The 16288-nt window shown below is 35.7% G+C and overlaps 1 protein-coding gene and 1 long non-coding RNA gene across 8 annotated transcripts in view; one reads left to right on the top strand and one right to left on the bottom strand.

The window, feature by feature from the left end:
* Atg2 (Autophagy-related 2) overlaps positions 1-15882 on the bottom strand; it is a 102661-nt gene extending 86779 nt beyond the window's left edge. For 6 of the 7 annotated variants that reach the window (XR_016196932.1, XR_016196934.1, XM_089260993.1 and 3 more), the window contains exons 1-2: positions 15631-15881; positions 6771-7092 (exon numbers count right to left, since the gene is read on the bottom strand). Coding sequence is in view for 4 of the 7 variants with exons in the window: in XM_089260993.1 (XP_089117119.1) it covers positions 6771-7092; positions 15631-15795 (487 nt within the window). In the remaining 3 variants the exon portion in view is untranslated. Of the gene's footprint in view, positions 1-6770; positions 7093-15630 lie in introns of all 7 variants that reach the window. The other variant, XR_016196933.1, reaches the window with a different exon arrangement.
* The window catches only part of LOC149092497 (uncharacterized), a 171868-nt gene continuing 168670 nt past the window's right edge, over positions 13091-16288 (top strand). The window contains exon 1 of the long non-coding RNA XR_016196980.1: positions 13091-13203. This is a non-coding gene — a long non-coding RNA (uncharacterized LOC149092497). The remainder of the gene's footprint in view (positions 13204-16288) is intronic.

The raw sequence follows: 16288 nt of genomic DNA, 5'->3' as shown, positions 1-16288 counted from the left end.
TTCAGTTGTAAATTGTGCGGTGTTAAACCAGGCACATCCAAGGAGCTCAAAAATTCAGTTTAATAATTAGTGGCTTCTTCTTCGTTTGTTACACAGTCGATAGATTTGAATGAATACAGAGTACCAACGATTTTATTTTGAATTATATAATTAAGGTCATTCACACCTTTATTTTTAGCCGCCAAAAATGCTCACTCACTTAACCATTTAGTATTTTTGTGGAAAGCAATGATATTCGGAAATACTTGTTGATAAGCTCATCTTTTAATGAGACAAAATTGCAAAAATTTTGAGGAAATGAAATCAAGCCACTTGATTCGTCAACAGGAAACGGCCATTACCGATATTCAGCAATTGCTTCGAGAAATCATCAGCAAATAGATCGTTCAACAATGCAACTCTCATATTTACAGACAGTTGAAGTTTGGTTACATATCGCCACAGATTTGATGCTTTTATTTCATCGGCAGCAGTAGATCTTGGAATAACTGGTAGTGTTTGTCGGAAATCGCCAGATAATAAAATCATTGAACCACCAAAACATCTCGAGTCATTGCGCAGATCTTTTAATGTTCGGTCTAGTGCTTCCAATGCGCGTTTGTGCGCTATTGTGCATTCGTCCCATATGATAATTTTTGATGCTACTAATACTTTGGCCATAAATCAGGGAACGCAATGGCTCTGGTGGCGGGACCACTAATGGCAATGTCACTTTACCACTAAGGCAGCACAAGCCGGGCGTTTCACCAGCAAACTTCAATGCGCCACAATGCTGGCAAACAACGTCTATTGGACCAATGCAAACTAAACGATGCAAGCTTTAGTCAATGGTGCAATCATATCGAAACGCTGCTCGGTTCAAATAAATCCTTAAACCAGTTTCACGGGCTGCCTCTCTTTGAGAAGCACGAATTAAGGCCCTTCTTTGCTGGGAACTAACGCGGCGCCTTTCTCGGACGATTTCTCGTTCTTCGTCAGATAGTTGACTCGCGTTATTCCGTTGCCTAATTGTATTATGAGTCCGCCGGGAAAGATTAGATCTTCTAGGACGCGGCATTTTTATTAATAGTAATACTGAATATGCCCTCGGACAAAACCACAAAACAATCGAGTTATATAAATATGAATAATTTACACAAATTAATGTCTGAGACAAACAAATTTTTTCTTTTTATAAAATAAGCTTTTTTATGAATAGTCTGTGCCGTAGACTGACTGACTATATTTTTTTATTTACTTCTATACTCACATATTGTGAGCAGGACCTAAACTGTCACTGTTATCAAGCCTACTGAGTATCAATAGAAATTTGAATCTTTAGGGAAAAAAACGCGTTTTTCAAGAATTCGTGAAATTTTTTCAGTATTTTTAAGATCTACCATCCTACTCGTCGCGGAGACAACTCCAACAAATCAAAAACCATGAAAATTGGTCCAGCAGATCTCGAGTTATAAGTGCTGGAAAACTTTTCACAACTCTCTTTTATATATATAGAAGATTTTGTGATCCATTAGGCCAAGCAAAAAGTTACTAATTTATCAATTATTAGTTATTCAGTGGTTTAAATGTTAACATGACTTAGAAAACAGGGGCTCTAAAGTTCAGAATTGCTAATTAATGGCGACAAGCTATGATACATAGTTGGGCGTACACGGTACTCATCTCCTCCCAGGCATGGATTACATTACTGTTAAGCTCTTGTCGAGACTGCTCGACTGTTCATTACTTCCAATGGGTTCAGCAAAGTAATAATTTCACATCTTTTGGTAAAGTATTTTAAGACTATTATAACAATAAAATCACTAAGTATGTCATACGCAGTACAAGTTCATCATATTTTTTCGATAACTCTGTCGATAACTTTTTATCGAGAATAATCGAAAAATTATTTTTTTCAAAAGCCTAATTTGAGCACTTTTAGACCTGGAGACTTCAGATTAAATATGTATGTACATATGAAGACTACAAATCTTTGGTAATTTTGGATACCTATCCCCCTCCGCCAACAAAAAAAAAAAAACCTATGACTATGATTGCCCACACTGCAGCGCAGTCCAAGCGAAATTTTCAACATTTAAAATCTATAATATCCTATTTTTAACTAACTTTATCTTATGTAGAATAAAAAACCAGTAAGAAAGCTCTAGTCGAGACTGTTCGACTACGAGATCCCCTGAACCCTACAAGCAACTGATATTTCAATAATAATTAGCACGCATAGAAACGAACGCACGCACACACACACGCGTACAAACAGACGCACGCACACACACATATATGTATATATACAGGCGAATGCGCTTGGGCAGCGCTGCAGTGTTGGCAATATTTTGAGAACTTATTTGTTAAATAATTTAATTTCTAGTCGTGCAATCGTAATGAAACTTTCAGAACGTAATCATAATGTTTAAATGTGTGTATATAACGAAGCCCAAGTCTCTAGTATTTGATATACGACTTTTACAAAGATGAGGGTGAGGTGAAATTGAATAAACTGCATCTTAATATACATTTCAAATTTGGAGACTATAGCTTAAAAGATGAAGGAGATTTAGTTTAAAAAAAAAATGAGTTATCGATTTTTAGTGATAAACTCGATATGCGCGCTGTATATACGGACATTTAAAAAAAAAGCTTGAAGTCTCTAGCTCTTATATTTTCTGAAATCGACGGGTTCAAGCATACGGACAGACGGACGGACAGACAGACGGACAGGGCTAAATCAACTCAGATCGACGCCCTGATCAAGAATATAAATACTTTGTGGGGTCTGCCACGCCTCCATCTGCCTGTTACATACTTTTAAGAAAACCATTATACCCTGATTTGCTATTTTCAATGGTACCCTGTACCCAGTGCTGCCAACTTAGCTATTTTCCCCACTAGATCTAGTGGGTTTCAACAGGGAAATGCGGGATAAATTGTGAACTAGCGGCTAGCGGGAATTATAGCTATTTTTCAAGAAAAACTTGCCTTACTTTATGACTTTGAAACATCTGGTAACTAGTGTATTTTTAAGCTCAATGATGCCACATTTTTATACGAATAGTATTTTTTCGTTTGAATAGCAAAACACATCGATAAGCCAAATGAGCATTCAATCTTATCGATGATGTGAAGTCTACCGACGCGTGTTTTATGCCATCGCTAAGAGGGAATTTCACAAGTTTTAAAGCGCGAGCGACAATGCCAAAAATGTATAAGCAAAAACCGCGTATGATATGGATGCAAGATCCTGCATTTAAAGATTGGTTGACTTTAGATACAGCTGATGAGGGCAAATGGTTTTCAGACTAGCACGCACATGCCAAGACTGCTAAACACAAGTCAACTTCAGCGGCTTTCGCACAGCCTAACAAACTACCATTTGTTTCTTCAATTTTATTGAAAACTTGCGATCAAGAAGCGGGACTGTGTTTGTATATTGCAACATATTGTGCAATCAAAGCTGTGGACCATTTAGGATTGCTGCCACGATTACAAATTACCAGCAGCATGCTTGAGAAAGATAGGGACCAATGTAACCTACATAAACGAAGAGGATAAATATGAATGAAATCATTGATGAAATCTTATAAAATATTGAAAAAAAACCAAAAAAAAAAAAAAAATATATATATATATATATATATTCTAACTTTTTTTTTTAGCTACGAAGAAATATTTCTAGCTATTTCGTTTTCATGCAACGAAACGATGGCAGCACTGCCTGTACCCCCATTGAAAATGGAAAATGCATATCATATGAATGAAATATCAGTTGCTAGAAGGGCTCAGGAGCAGTCTCGACTATAGTTTTCTTATAACTATATTAAACCTCACTTATATACGAAATATTTGCAAACGCAAATTAGCTAAACCTTCTAAACCTTAGTCTAGCGACAAGAGAAGCAAGAACGAAACAATTGCGAATAGCCGCGTTCAAATCAAAAGAATATATATCGCTTGTTGAAATATAAATTTATAATTTGGAGCCACCTCCGATATATACATAAGTCTGCACGCATAATATAAAATATATTCAACCCATTCATACGTCTCGAGTTCAAGTCCTGGGCGCGTCGTACTTTTTTTTAATTGCATGAAAATTTGTATATATTTCTATTTCTCTTACATTTTTTATAAAAATTGAAATTAAAATTTTAAGCATACTATTGTACGTTTTTATTAGTTTGCTTGTTCTTGTACATTCTTAGTCACATCAGCAGTTAGTTTGGTTTAGATTTGATAGATGGCGCTGCAGCAGTGAATCTATTTCAGTTTTCCCAGTTTGCAATTTTGAACAGAGAGGTGGCGTCATGATAAAAGGCGTGTTCTTTTCTCTTTCTCTTTTTGCTTTTTCTTTCTTTTTTTTTGCATTTTTCTCATTGCTCATTGCATGAGTTTCTTAGTTTTCGCTCTGATTTTATTATCATCATACGAGATGTCTCTAATAACGCTGTTTTACTTTCTATTCTGCTTTATTAAGATTTTGGCAATAACAATATAATATCAATATCTTTAAATAAATGGAAACAGTCTTATATTTGCTTGAAAAACAAAAGATTGGGGCACACTTTGTATTGGGAGCATCCTACCATAATATTGCTGAAAGGACAGGAAGACACAGAAAACCAATTGCCATAAGGAAAACCGATTGCCATAATCAAATTGTGATTATAACATTAAAGTGCGTTTATGTGTCAAAGCACAAGTCTCAATTATTTATAATACAGTTTTTACAAATTTAGGGGTGTGGAGTAAATTACAACAAAGATCTAAATTCTATAAAATACATATGAGTCTACATTTATAATTTGCAGACTCGTTCTCCAAAGGTGTAGGAGATAGAATCTAATAACTAGTTTTCGATAAGGCTTAATTCAATAACAAATTATTTATATATACGCCTGATATACGCGGGCCTAGGAAAACAAATTTCAAGTTTCTTGCCTTATCTTCTGAGATTGACGCCTTCATACATACATAAATATGGACAAAAATACGGACACGAATATATATACTCTGTGCCATTATACTCTGATTTCTCATTGAACATCTATTCAGGGCAGTGCCGCCAAATATTGTTGAGAAAAAAAAAGTTGTTTTTAGTGGGAAGATACTTAAAACAAGTAAGGCTCTATTCGAAACTGCTCGACTAGGAGATACCCTCACCCCATCAAATGATATTCTAATCATTCTGTACTTATTTTATGCACATACACATACATACACCTGCACGTATAAAAACAAGCTCTATTAACTGCGCAGTAAGCAGAGACTGCGGCTGCACACTGCAGTGTGGGCAATATTATGAGGATTTATTTGTTGAATAATTTAATTTCTAGACGTACAATCTTAATCTTAATCTCAGAACGTGCTCCTAATGTTAGAAATACGCCTCTCAATCCAAAAATTTGTAGTGTCTTGAGTATTTTTCCACTGAATTGGGTGAATGTTCCTATATTGGTTTTCCATATTTTCAATATTCTTTGTATAGAATGAATCCAGTATATATACTCGAAAAGTAAATGTATGTGTATAATAATGAATCAAAAATTTTCAATATTTGAACATTTTTCGGCAGTTTTTAACACATAAATTCTTGTACTATACGCTATCAAATGATTTGCATGCATTCTTTTATATGGCTTTTTAAGCTCTATTGAAAAATGGTTACGTTTCATTTACATAGAATCAAAAAGTTCGCTATTGTTGTTCATCATTAGTTATACTGAATTAAATATAATGCATATTCTAGTTTAGTTATTTATATATTATTACTGTTTGATTAGTTCAACTACTGTTCAAGCACGAACATAAGGATTGGATTGGTGATAATTTCGACAAGAATATTAACAATTATATCCTGTCCTGTATATTATTTCCACAGACAGGAATTCCGGAAGTCACACTATTGGCCCCCCGCAGAATGTTCAAGCATGAATATACGAAGATCGTATACATGCCTCCGACGCACTCAGCGACAGCAGCAGCTGTGAAAAAATAAGGGTCACATGTACGGACTGCATAAATAGACAAATGAAGACCAACCCTTGCAACCCCAGAGTCAGATTAGGAAGGAGACGAGCGCTGAGCCTTACAAATTCAGCGATAGGATAAGGATAGCTAATAGACCAACGCGGAGTCTTACACACTCAGCGATAAGATAAGGATATGTAATAGCCCAATGCTGAGGCTTACACACTCAGCAATAGATTTAAGGGCTGAAATTATGCATGAGTCTGGGTATATGAGCCCGGGCTCAGAAGAATAAAAATCAATACAAAACTAAACACCATCATAGTCAAGTGTATTCGTTCAACTACAATAAATCAAAACTTCATTCTACATGCGAAGTATCCTTAGAAAAAACGGAAATTTGCTCAGCGAATTTAAAGCAAATTATTTTTCCCACAATTGGCTTTTCAAAAAAACTAGATTTGACAGGAAAAAAAAAAAACAGATTTTGCAACACTGATTCAAAGAATAATAAAAAAAAATAGTGGTCCTTATACAATTTTTTCCTGTTTTGTATGCTTTCCCAGCAGCAATTTCGTAATTCCTTGATTACCAGTTGTTTGTTGTAGTTCTCTGATACTCATATATATACATACAAGTATGTATGCAGAGGGACTAATTTTTAAATTAATTTACACTTATGTTTTGCCACGCCATTAGAGACGATTATATATCCGAAATATATTTGGGTCTTACGTTGCCAGGGAATTACATACATATGTACATTCCAATTTTTAATTCTCTACTCGTACTCTCTATTTTTTACTTACCATTGTCAATCGTTTCAGCAAATTTTTCCAGTCCAATCAATGTGTTGTTGTGGTTTAAAAATGGTATATCATCATCAATTTGCTTCATACATTCTTCCGCCATTTGCATAGAACTACTCACGGATGACCACATAGATTCCAACATAGTCGTTCCACTTTGACAACGTGTAACTGGTCTTAAAGTTATTGTCAAATTTGAAACATTCAGAGAACTATCATTTGTCATAAGAGCATTCCAAGGTACCATAGCCGTTAGACATCCAATATGCCCAGAAATGACTTCAAAAGCCCATCCTTGATCTTCAAACAAATCATTAAGAGCCTAAAATAAGAGTATTTTAAAGAAATACATGTAACTTATTTTAATAAAATTTATTACTACATACAGAAATTCTCGATAGTCTGTCGACCGCTAATAAATCGAAAAAATATTGTCTAGAGCGTGTGTATATTCTTGATCAGGGCGACGAGCTGAGTCGCTTTAGCCTTCTCCGCCCGTCTGTCCGTACGTATGAATGAACGCCTCGATCTCAGGAGATATAAAAGCTAGTGAGTCTAAAGTGGGGTGATGCATAGCCTCTGGTGAGTAGAAGGGAGTTGATCTCACGACACAAGATCTAGTGTGCGAATTAGATGATCGGAATAAAGTAATTTGCATTACAAGTTGACGACCAAGAAGTGTTCGGAATATTCAAATCACCCAACACAAGAAGCAAGTCTCTATCATTTACATATTCAAAATTTCTGTAATACAATTAATTTGAACTCTATTGAGTTTGCGTCTGACTGTGAAGAGTCTTAGTCTGAGGAAGAGGACGAACCGGAACTCAAATTGCCCGTAACCGAAATTTATGGATATTCCCCAAAGCCAATAGTCTTAAACGTGGACATTATGTGCTATTGGGAGGACAAAAAGTTCACTTATCCACAATTGTACCCTCTTGCCAAGGTAGTTCACTCGCTACCTGCCACGCAGGCTTCGGCGGAAAGGGCATTTTCTGATCTTAAGCTTGTGCTTGTGATTTTCATACAAAAATTGTTATTTTTTATTTTTATCGTAAAAATCAATTTTAATAATTAAATATAATTTTTTTTAAATTTATCAATAAATAATTATTCTTTTTTAATTTTTTGGTATAAAAATTATAATCGTTACGGTCCCTGCAATGAATATGTTGAGCATAAACTTGTGTATCAGAAGAGGGGCGGATATAAGAACATGAGATCAATAATGAGCAATATGGGAGCGTTAATTCAACCCCTATTCTCCGCATCAGGGACGAAAAGATAAACAATTCTGAGAGAATACTGAATTTAACACCCCACCCCCTGTACGCATCGAACGGTCAAGTCTATAAATAGTGAAATTACTTGAAAGAATCTTACTATTAAGATTATTATTTCTTAAACATGCTTCAGTGAAAGGGACAATATCATATTGTAAAATTTAGGCCACGTCCGTTTTGGTAAATCAAATAATTTTGTTTTTTGTTACAACGAATTACGGTTACATGATTATTTTTATACTCAGTCACGAAAGTGAAATAAGTATATTGGTTTTGGGCAATGTCCGTCTTGCCGTCTGTCCGACTGTCCGTATGAACACAGTCTGTTTCGGCGCTTGTTGAAGAGCTAGAAAACTGAAATATGGTATGTAGATCCGCGTCAAGATCACCAGCTATGGCAAATATACCTCTGCCCATTGGGGGGAGACGAGCTATGATGCTTTTATCTCCACCCAAAGGGGGCGTGGCAAACCGCAACAGTTTATATCTCTTAAAGATTAAGAGTTAGAAGCTTTACATTTGGATAGTTAAGTTACCAGTAACCTCCTTTATCGATTCCAAATAATATTGTTACGCCTCTTTAGGGGCATGGCACATCGAAAAATACCCTGTAATTTTTTTGGGAGCGTAAGCATCCAAATTTTGCAGCTCGGTTACGCTTAGCTTGTTCCAAAAGCTGGCCAAAAATGAAGTGCCTACGCCCAGTAGGGGCGTGGCAAATCGAGAAAAAACTGAACTGTCTACAGTATTAGAGCTAAACTCAGCTACTAAATTGCTTATGAGGTGTGATTGAGTATTCCGCAGTCGGTAACGCCCGACTGCAACGTTCTTACTTGTTAGGTTTGAATTCATGGAAAATTATATGAGGTGGCCAGAAATTGGGATCACATATAGTTTTAAAATATTCTACCGGCACATTGATCTTAAATGTATCAATTTCTCGCGGAGTTGCGAAACTAAACTTCGATATAAAAACATTAGCTGAAATCTTGCTTGAAATAAGAGCAGATACAGAAAGCCTAAATAAGAGCATCAACATGAGAAACAATAGATTAGGGGCAGGGTGATGTAGGAGCCGATGACAATACAGAAGCATAAGCAAAAGCAATGAGAACAAGAAACAAAGCTCTAGTCGAGACTTCTCGACTACGAGATCCCCTGAACCCTTCGAGCAACTGATATTTCAATAATAATTAGCACACACACACACACGCATACAAACAAACACCCGCACGCACATGCACATACACATACAAACAAACACACACTCACATATACAGGCGATTGCACTTGGGTTGCGCTGCAGTGGTGGCAATATTATGAGAACTTATTTGTTGAATAATTTAATTTCAAGACGTACGATCGTAATGAAACTTTCAGAACGTAATCATGATGTTTAAATGTATGTGTATACCGAAGCACAAGTCTCTAGTATTTGATATACGACTTTTACAGAGATGAGGGTGAGGGGGTGAATTTAGGGGTGGGGGGTAAATTTGAACAAAAACCGAAATTATATAAAATACGTGTTAATAAATATTTAAAATTTGGACACTCTAGCTATAATGATGTAGGAGATATAATTTTTTAACTGACTTTCGATAAGGGTTTTTATCGATAAAAAAGTATCGGAATGAGTTATCGTTTTTTAGTGATAAACTCGATATGCGCGTGATATATACGGACATTTTAAAAAAAAGTTGAAGTCTCTAACTCTTATATCTTCTGAAATCGACGCGTTCATACATACGGATGGACGGACGGACAGACAGACGGACAGGGCCAAATCGACTCAGCTTGTCGCCCTGATCAAGAATATATATACTTCGTGGGGTCTGCCACGCCTCCTTCTGCTTGTTACATACTTTTAACAAAACCATTATACCCTGATTTCCCATTTTCAATGGGTTCAGGGTATAAAAAGGACTTTCAAAGCTATATTGATTTAGTATTTCTTCAGTAGCAGCACTGGCTAAATACTTCGAAATCTCTTTCATTTTTAAAAATAAAGCCCTTACTGCACTATACATTTTAGAAAAGAACAAGTAAGAACGTTGCAGGGGTTACCGTCAATACAAAACGTATTCATATCCCATCAGCAATTTAATAGCTAAGTTTAGCTCTAATACTATAGAAAATTCAGCTTTTCTCGATATGTCATGACTCTTATGGACGTAGACACCCATTTTTTGGCCAGTTCTTAAAACTAACGGTAACTTAACTGAAAAATTCTTACGGTCAATCAATAGCAGAATTTAAAAAATCACCTCCAAGCTTTAAAACTCTAGGATAGGCAGTTTTATACAATTTTTAAAGAAGTATATTACAAAAACATTTTTTATACCCTGAACCCATTGAAAATGGGAAAATGGTTTTGTTAAAAGTATGTAACAGGCAGAAGGAGGATCGCATGGCGATTTAGCCCTGTCCGTCTGTCTGTTCGTGTAAGAGTAAGAGGCTTCACATTTTTTTTTAAATGTCCGTATATTTAGCTCGCATATCCAGTTTATCACTAAAAATCGATAAGTCATTGCGAAAAACCTTATCGAAGATCAGTTATAATATTATATCTCCCACATCTTCAAAGCTAGTCTCCAAATTTCGGTTTTTGTAAAAATCGTATTTACTCGGCTTGACAAAATCAGTGCATTGCGAGCGCTCAATGCATACATAATCACATTTTCATATGCTGTGCGCTATTTTTGCGTAACTCTCTCTATCTTAGTCTTGCTGTCTCTTCTTTCACTCAACCCATTTCGGCTTAGCTTTTATGTCACTCAAAATATATACATACAAAGGTATGTATATAGCGATGTTAATTCGAGCACCGTTTTTCTGGAATGCATGCAGTACTCTAGTACATAAATTCATACATGCATATGTAAATATATAGTATGTTTTGCCACAATATATGACATGACGTGCTCTCACTAATTCAAATTCCGAAATTGATATACTTTTAAACAATTAAAATAAACATAAATTGCGCGCTCCAGAGTCGAACCCGACACTTCTCAATTGAGCGTCCCGCTACGAGCATCAACGTCACTTCGCTGGCAAATCCACACTAAACTATCTGCGGATGTGATTTTAAGTATGTGCTAAAATAACCAAACTAATAAAAATCAAATATTTAGTATGGTTAAAATTAAATTGAAATGGAATAAAAAAACTCATATAATTAAATATATAAATATTTGAAACAATTAAGAAAATAGGCATCGTCACGCCGCTTAATTTTTTTAAATTTACAATGTAAATAATCTAAAATTTCGGTAACTTTATTTTGAACGGGATTGATTGAGTGACCATAGAGAGAGAGAGAGAGAGAGAGAGAGAGAGAGAGAGAGAGAGAGAGAGAGAGAGAGAGAGAGAGAGAGAGGAGAGAGAGAGAGAGAGAGAGAGGAGAGAGAGAGAGAGAGAGAGAGAGAGAGAGAGAGAGAGAGAGAGCGAGAGAGAGAGAGAAAGAGAGAGAGAACACATAGACTAGACAACTAGTGGAAAGCTTTTTGCGCGCTTTTTCTGGGACTTTCTACAGGCAGCAAGAGCTACGCACACAGGCACACAAATGCTAATAATACATGTAGCAACGGAGACAGTGTGTGTGCACGCTCGTCGCGAAAACATTTTCATTATGAGCACCAACGCTTTCATACCCTTCCCACAAATAATATCAAAAACACAAATACATACATATTTTGTACGAGCTTGGCAAACGGTTTGAAGAGTTCGGTATACTCTTCACACAGAAGGGAAGAAACGGCAGTCATACGCGAAAAATTTCAATTTTTGTGAGCTGCTGCTTGTGCTCCCATGCATACATACATATATGTACATATTTGAGAGAGCAGAAAGTAGAGAAAGCGAGAGAGCAAAGCGAGATGCAACCATCGATACTATCGATATTTTAATCCATCGGACTCAAACAAAGTCGATGGACGGTCTAGTTGAAAGCTTTTTGCACGCTTTTTCTGGGACTTGCATTTATGTATGTACATACATTTACAGGTGCATGCAAGTAAAAAAATTTATAAAAAGTGCAAGTGCACTTGTCACTTTAGTCAGTCAGCTACTGAAATATAAGCGCACCTCTTCAATTAAAACCCAAAGCCGTTCACACAATTCTAAGTGTCGTAGGCACACGTCAAGGCTCATGTCGCTTGCATACATACATAAACATACACACCCGCATATATAACGGCACAAAGGCAGTCAAATGCTTCGACAATGATCCCCATCATTTGTGAGCATCGCGGCCCACAAGATCTACCAAATGCAAATTCGGGGCTCTGAAATCGCTACAGGCAGCAAGAGCTACGCACACAGGCACACAAATGCTAATAATACATGTAGCAATGGAGACTGTGTGTGCACGCTCGTCGCGAAAGCATTTTCAGTATGAGCACCAAAGCTTTCATACCAAACACAAATTTTTTGTACAAGGTTGGCAAACGGTTTGAAGAGTTAGGTATACTCTTCACACAGAAGGGAAGAAACGGCAGTCATACGCGAAAAATTTCAATTTTTGTGAGCTGCTGCTTGTGCTCCCATGCATACATACATATATGTACATATTTGAGAGAGCAGAAAGTAGAGAAAGCGAGAGAGCAACAACAAAAATCGATCACAGAGGCATCTTTTATTCAACATTTGACCGTGTCGGTCGAGCGTTGAGGCGCCAAAATTTGCCGTTGGTCTGCCTTGTGAAGTGAGCACATGCATACATACATTTGTGTATATGTATGCTTGTATGGGATGGCAAGCTAATTATCTCTGGATTTAGTAGTTTATAAATTTTGTATGATTTGAATCGTAGGGTGACTATCAAATGGGCCATTATGACCGAATTAGAAATTTTTGACAATAATGAGTAAAGCTTGAGTATAATATGACATGTGTATTTCATATATTGCAAAGCATTTAATAAAGTTAGTAGTGTTTTACGATAATGTTTTCGGTTGAAAATGTGTATAAAATAATTTTAATTATATATTATATATATAATTATATATATATGTATATTATATAATTATTTACGGATATAAACACATTTATAAACATGATAAGCAATAATAATATATAAATGGTCTTATGTATATATGTATGTTCATACATAGTACATCTGTGTAAAGTGGTTATGACAGTCCGTAAGACCGACCAAATGCAATTGCTGGGCTTTAAATTGATACAAGCAGCAAGAGTAACGCACGCAGGTCACAAATGCTTTTAGGCGCCTCAACGCATTCATACCCTTTCCATAAATATATATCGAAACGCTAACATTTTGTTTGCATGAATGTCGCAAACGATTTTAAGATTTCGGTATACTCTTCACTCAAAAGAAAAGAGCTGGGACCGTCGCGAAGAAATTTCAATTTTTGTGCGCTGCTGAGCTTCATGATTTGAGAGCCCACAGAGAAAGAGAGAGAGAGTTAGATAGAGAGAGAGGGAGAGTAAGACAAAAAAAAAAAAGCGCATGCATGACCATTTCGTTTGCGTGCTTAGAGCGCACTGATTTCGTCGTGCTATCTTTCATTACCGGAGCCAGCCAATACCAAGCCGAGCGAATACGAAGTTGGCCGGGCCCTGCTAGACAGATTTTGCGGCGTGGAAAAACGTTGCTCTACATGTCTAGTCTATGTGTTGTTTGGTCAGTGGTGATACCAAGCAGTGTTGCCAATTTTGTTGAGCGAAAAAAGGCTGTTTTTTGTGGGAGGATACTTAAAGCCGAATTTTTTTTTAAGAAATTGGTTTTGATTGATATTCAAATATATTTTATCAACTTGAAATCATGGCATCATTTCTTCAACCACCGCAACCCGTATCTGTGAAGTTTTTTACTATATATGTTTTACCTGACTCTTGAAATTTAGTAAAGCATCACAGTATCTGACTAACAATTTTATCCACTTGCGTATTTACAAATAAAGTAATGCAAAAGTGGCCAAGTTCCTAAGTTTCTTATTTCCTATCGAATCCTTAGAAATACGCCTCTCAACCCAAAACTTTGTAGCGTCTTGAGTAGTTTCCCACTGAATTGGGTGAATGTTCCTTAAATTGGTGTTCAAAATCCTTCAATGTTCTCCAAAAGTAAGAAAATTAATAAGATTTTTCACTTCTTGTACTATGCGCTATCAATGAGTTTCATACATTTTTAATTATAAGCTCTGTTACAAAATCTTTACGTTTCATTAACATATAATCTAGAAGTTCGATATTGTTGTTCACATTGAATTACTGAACTATTTGGATTTAATTTAACTACATTGAACAAAACTTCACTCTTCGTACGAATTATCTCTACAAAACACGAAAATTTGCTCAATAAATAAAAAAGCGAAAATAAAGCAAATTGTCCTTTAAAAAATCCAGAACTCCTGCTGTTTAAGAATTTTTCCCGCAAAAAAAAGCCAGATTTGACGGGAAAAAGCTGATTTGGCAAGAGTGGTTCCTGGAAAAGTCAAGTCTTTAGCAGTGTTGCCGTTTTGGATAGTTTTCGCCCAGATCTTGCTTATTTTGGCGGAAAATCTTGTTTATTTGAGAATCAAAACAGCTTCTTTTTCCTTAATATCTGATTTTAGTCATCACAAGAAAGTTTCTCGATGACCGATTAATTAACAATCTGGAAACTACTAAATTCTCACATCATTAGTTCTACAATAATTCCATTTCTATCTAACATATACTGGTAAAATAGATTGGTGAAATAGATGCCTAAAAATAATTATAAACAAAAAGTTTGAAACAGATTTGACGAGGGCTTAAGAGCTTGTACGTCAATATAATGAACTGTCGCTAGTCCCCTGGGAAAAAAAACCTGAAGATTCCATCAAACTTTGGGTTGAAGTAAGGAATTACAGAGACTCAGGTGGAAACAACCGGTTTTCTAAGCTAGCTTCTGTTGCGGTTGACATTCATTCGCTACCTTGGTCTAAAGCTGAAGTAGAAGTAAATTTAATAAAAAATAAAATAATAAATAGGTATAACAATAACAATAAGGTAAAGGCCAAAAAATTGACAGTTTAATTAGAACAGAAACTAATCATTTTTAGATTTTAGATCCGGATTAGGCCGACACAAGAAATATTTTGATTATTTTAAAACTAATGTACAAAGCTAAAAAAGTTTAAAGTTTATTATTAGTTACTTTCGTTATATTTTTCATGAATATGATATTTTTTTAAAATAAAAAATCTAATGTTATTTCTCAACTATTTGTTTCTGGGATTCAGCTGGTTTTTCGTGGGGAAAAACGGGAACACTGGTCTTTAGCTCTTATATCTTCTGGGATCGACGCGTTCAAACTGACAGACAGGGCTAAATCAACTCAGCTCTTCGCCCTGATCATGAGTATATGTATATACTTTCTGGGGTCTGCATCACCTCCTTCTGCCTGTCACATACATTTCAACAAAACCATTATACCCTGATTTCCAATTTTCAATGGGTTCAGGGTATAAAAACTCAGGGTTAATGAATATACAAGTCTGGTGCCCGACTTGGGTGTTCTTACTTTTTGAATGCAGAATATATATATTTATTATTAATACTATAATAGTCTCAATGCAACTTACCTTAACCTTTAGTGATATATTTTCAACAACAGCTTCTCCATTGTATAAATCAATTTTTAATTGTTCTAAGTTTAAATTATTTTCAAAAAACTGACCCAGATACCTCTGTAAAAGGTATCTACAGGTCTTTGTTTTTAATCCATCCCATAGATTAAACCAAGACATTGTAGTCTTATAAACTTAATCGCAATTAATAATACGTCGTTAGCCCTTTGTTATTGTTTTCAGTTAGTGATGTGTTTTAGACAATGTTATTCGATAATAAAATCGATATTGAATAACTAGCACATCAACGCTTCACACCCTTTCCACAAATAATCATCAAAACGCTAATATTTTGTTTGCATAAGCCTGGCAAACACTTTTAAGATTTCGGTATACTCTGCACTCAAAAGGAAAGAGCTGGCATCGCCGCGAACAAATTGTAAATTTTCTGCGCTACTGAGCATGATGATTTGAGAGCGCGTAGAGAGAAAAATAGAGAGATATGAGATAGAGAGAAGAATAAAAAACACAGAGCTCATACTACGACCATTTCATTTCGTTTTCGTCGTGCTATCTTTTATTACCCGAGCCAAAAACTACTGAGTCGATCAAATTTGTTCTACTTGTCTAGTTTATGTGTTCTATCACTGTTGTTTGGTCAGTGGTTCTATGG

Source organism: Drosophila navojoa, chromosome 2, assembly GCF_054131105.1.
Source record: "Drosophila navojoa isolate 15081-1374.11 chromosome 2, UAZ_NAV_1.0, whole genome shotgun sequence".
NCBI lineage: Eukaryota > Metazoa > Arthropoda > Insecta > Diptera > Drosophilidae > Drosophila > Drosophila navojoa.
This window is presented reverse-complemented; position numbering and strand designations above follow the sequence as displayed.